Raw genomic sequence first — 4,022 nt, 5'->3', positions numbered from 1 at the left:
GACGCCAGCCGTCGCAGCGAGGCAGACACGCTGCGGGAGAAACAGCGTCCACTCCTCTGGCCTTGACTTTGAGCCAGGTATTGTGCTAAGCACCAAGGTTAGGAGGTGGATTTCCTTGTTCTTTCCCCTCATTTTACAAATGGGGAAACCGAGGCACAGGAGGGAGTCAGAAGTAGCCCCGATGGGTCTGACTCAGTGCCAGAAATAGGCCGGGCGGTGGCTCATGCCTGTAATCCCAGCACTTTAGGAGGCTGAGCCGGGAGGATTGCTCGAAGCCAGGAGCTCCAGCCTGAGCAACATAGCGAGACTGCGTTTCTACAAAAATAAAAAAATTAGCTGGGCACAGTGGCACGTGCCTGTAGTCCCACCTACTTGGGAGGCTGAGGCGGGAGGATCGCCTGGGCCCAGGAGGTCGAGGCTGCATTGAGCCTCTGTACTCCAGACTGGGTGACAGAGTGAGACCCCCCAACTCCAAAAAAAAAGGGGGCAGAAACAGAGACAGACAAGGACAGGAAGAAGCAGCAGAGTGGCTGCAGGGAAAAAAAGGAAACTGGAAGGGGGTAAGGAGGCGGTGAGGGAGGAGGACTGCAGGAGAGAGGGGAAGGGCCTGCAGAGAAAGGCGTCTTCCCAGGATCCCATTCCTCCAACTCCAGCTCACTCTCCTGACCTGTAGACCCCGAAAACTGGGGGGGGTCACCCGGTTCTCCCAGAAAGGCGCCAGGGCTCCTTCGGCTCCTGGTGCCCATTCATCACCTCCCAGCAGTTAGGAGAAGCTGGGCTCCCCAGATTAGGAGGCCTCCACCCGAGTCCCCCGTTACAAGGAGTTTCTACCTACAGAGGAAGAGGAGGATGAAGAGGACCACGAGGATGATGAGGAAGAGGAGGAAGAGGAAAAGAAAGAGAAGATCCCTCTGCCTTCCAAGAAGCCCCTTAAAGAGAAGACTTCTACAGACGTGAAGGAGAGGAGGGCCAAGTCCCAGGGCCCAAAGGGTGGGTGTTGGGAGCGCAGAGACAGCAGACACAGACCAGCATAGACAGCCCTGCCCCTGAGCAGCTTGGAGTCTCAATGATACACAGCTGTCCAGACCACAGAAGGGGCCCAGTGCCTTGCCAGAGGGCTTTTCTGTGGATGGTATCTTCCCCCTGATGGTTCTTCAAGAAAATAGACCAGCATGTCCCTCCCCCACTCCACCCTCAGCCCCTCTGGCCCCTGCCCAGGGAGCTCTGTGAGCCAGGGCAGAACAAAAGATTTTTTTCTTTGTGATTCTTTTCTTTTTTCTTTTTTTTTAGAGTCAGAGGCTCACTCTGTTGCCCAGGCTGGAGTGCAGTGGCATGCCACGGCCACCGCAGCCTTGACCTGCTGGACTCAGGTGATCCTTCTGCCTCAGCCTTCCAAATAGCTGGAACCACAGGCGCACACCTCCATGCCCGGCTAATTTTTTTATTTATTGTAGAGGCGAGGTCTTGCCAAATTGCCCAGACTGGTTTTGAACCCCTAGGCTCAGGCCATCCTCTTGTCTCTGCCTTTCAAAGTGCTGTGATTACAGGTGTGGGCCACTGTACCTGGGTTCTTTGTGATTTTTGTTTAGTTTTTGTTGTAACTCGATGTGAATTATCTTTAATTTTTTAAAAAAGTGTCAAAGTGATTACAGTAAGAAGAAATCGATGATATGTGCTGTGGTGGCTCCCTGGTAGGTGTACCTCACCCTTCATGTACTGGCAGTCTGGACTAAATGTGTGGAGGCAGCTAGAACCCTGGACCTCTGGGGAAGGGAGAGAACACTCTGGAGGTGGCAAGAGTGGGTTTTCTGGAGCAACGGGCAGAAGGCAGGATCCAGAGGCTCAGTTACAAGGCCCAATGGGGCTCACTCTGTCACCTGGGCTGGAGTGCAGTGGCATGATCACAGCTCACTGCAGCCTTGACAGCCTGGGCTCAGGTGATCCTTCCGCCCCAGCCTCCCAAGCAGCTGGAACTATGGACGTGTGCCACCATGCCCAACTCATTTTAGTTTTTTTAAATTTTTTGTAGAGACAAGGTCTGGCTATGTTGCTCAGGCTGGTCTTGAAATCCTGGGCTCAAGCAATGCTCCCACCTTGGCCTCCCAAAGTACTGGGATTACAGGCATGAGCCACCACACCTGTCCAGTCCAGCTCCAGGAGCTGCTTGTTAAGCTCCTGGTTTTTACACAGCACTTTTTTGGACTCAGAGAGGAAAAAAAAAAAAGGCAAGCAGAAGGTAGACTATGGGCCCCAGTCAGGCCTTACACCTCCCTGGACCCTGGAAGGAGCACGAGTGGGTTGGAGGATGGTCTTTAGCCCTGGTAGGCGCCATCTTTGTCTCAGCCCCATCTTCCATTCCAGGGGACCCAGGAAGCCCTGATGCCCCACTGAAACCTCTTCGTATGAAGAAGAAGGAAGCCCCAGGAGGGGAGGGGACCAAGATAAGAAAGACAAAGAAGAAAGGTGAGCCGTGAGCCGTCTCAGGGAGGCATGGGGCACCCTGGCTGTGGCGGAGGTGTGACCCTTTCCTATCCACCATGCAGGGTCCGGGGAGGCTGACAAGGACCCCTCCAGAAGCCCCGACAAAGCCAAGAAGAAGAGTCCGGCGGCCATGTTTCTGGTTGGGGAAGCTGGCCCTGCTGAAAAAGCCGTGAAGAAGAAAGGTATCCACAGTGGCTCCAGGGGCCATCACAGCTTGTGGTGGCTTGGGGGATGGGGAGCTGGGGGACCCTTATGCCATGGGGTGGGGTGTCGGGTAAGGAGGGTGGCTCCTAGAGAAAACGTGTGGGGCATCTTGACCTCCCGGTTTGACATCTATGTGGTCTCAGGCAGGCATCTGGGCCGTTCTGAGGCTCTCATCGTAAAACAGGGGCACACCCTCTCGGGGTGGAGGGGAGGGTCCAGGTGAGACATGGTTGTTGGGAGCACTTTGCTGACAATGGGTGGGGACCTCACAACCTTGCTCCTCTCTGCGCCCAGGCACTCCAAAAGGCCCAGAAGAGGAGAAGAAAGAGGAAGAGGAGGAGGAGGAGGAGGACACCGCTGTGGCGACCAAGAACAGCAATCAGAAGGGCAAAGCCAAGGGAAAAGGCAAAAAGGTCGGGGCCCCGAGGGGGGGCTGAGGTCTCTTCGGGGGGCGGTGGGGTCCTGGACTCGGGGGACTGGAGGCTGGGGTCTCATAGGCTAGGCCTTAGAGTCACTTGGGATTAGAATCTTGGCTCCTCCTGTGACAGAGTTTCAGGACAAAGGCACCAGGTTTGTGGACCAGAAGAGGCGTTTGTGGGGTCACTAGGCTAGGACTGGCCACCCCAAGGGCCTTGTGTCCTCAAGTCTCTGCAGTGTGACTATCAGACACAGCCAGAGATGTCCCTGTAGCCCCCATGATTTCTGTAGCAGAGAGATGGTCATCCAGGCAGAGAGGCACAGGTGTACACACCTTTGGGCACACTGACTGACTGACTGATAGTCGGCTGTACCCATGGTTACATCGTTCCACCCTACCGCCCTGAGCTCCCCAAGTGCTTTCTGCCACCCACCCCAGGACCTCCCAACAACTAAATAATCCAGCGTGTTAATACCTGACTGTCAGAGGCCTCCAGGCTCCTCCTCCAAGCTTACAGGTGTCCATTCTACTTTGAATTGAGGCCAGGGCAATGGCTCACGCCTGTAACTCTAGCAATTTGAGAGGCCCAGGCAGGAGGATTTCTTTTTCTTTTCTTTTTTTTTTTTTTGAGTTGGAGTCTCACTCATCACCCAGGCTGGAGTGCAGTGGCATGCTCACGCCACCACAGCCTAGACCTGCTAGGCTTAGGTAAGCCTTCCGCCTAAGCCTTCCAGGTAAACGGAACTATAGACGCACACCACCATGCCCAGCTAGTTTATGATTTATTGTAGAGATGAGGTCTCACCAAGTTGCCTGGGCTGGTCTTGAACCCTCAGGCTCAGACAATCCTCTTACCTCGGCCTCCCAAAGTGCTGGGATTACAGGCTGAGCCACCGCACCAGGTCCTTTTTTTTTTTTT

General features: G+C 54.7%; 1 protein-coding gene across 1 annotated transcript in view; it reads left to right on the top strand.

Annotated features, from left to right (window-relative positions):
- The window catches only part of TULP1 (tubby like protein 1), a 17,374-nt gene that overhangs the window by 1,048 nt on the left and 12,304 nt on the right, over positions 1-4,022 (top strand). The window contains exons 3-6 of the mRNA XM_008054690.2: positions 822-990; positions 2,362-2,463; positions 2,544-2,663; positions 2,980-3,098. Coding sequence (XP_008052881.1) covers positions 822-990; positions 2,362-2,463; positions 2,544-2,663; positions 2,980-3,098 — 510 coding nt within the window. The remainder of the gene's footprint in view (positions 1-821; positions 991-2,361; positions 2,464-2,543; positions 2,664-2,979; positions 3,099-4,022) is intronic.

The sequence above is a fragment of the Carlito syrichta genome, unplaced genomic scaffold (genome assembly GCF_000164805.1).
Source record: "Carlito syrichta isolate Samal-C Ts95f unplaced genomic scaffold, Tarsius_syrichta-2.0.1 Scaffold298000, whole genome shotgun sequence".
Taxonomy (NCBI): domain Eukaryota; kingdom Metazoa; phylum Chordata; class Mammalia; order Primates; family Tarsiidae; genus Carlito; species Carlito syrichta.
This window is presented reverse-complemented; position numbering and strand designations above follow the sequence as displayed.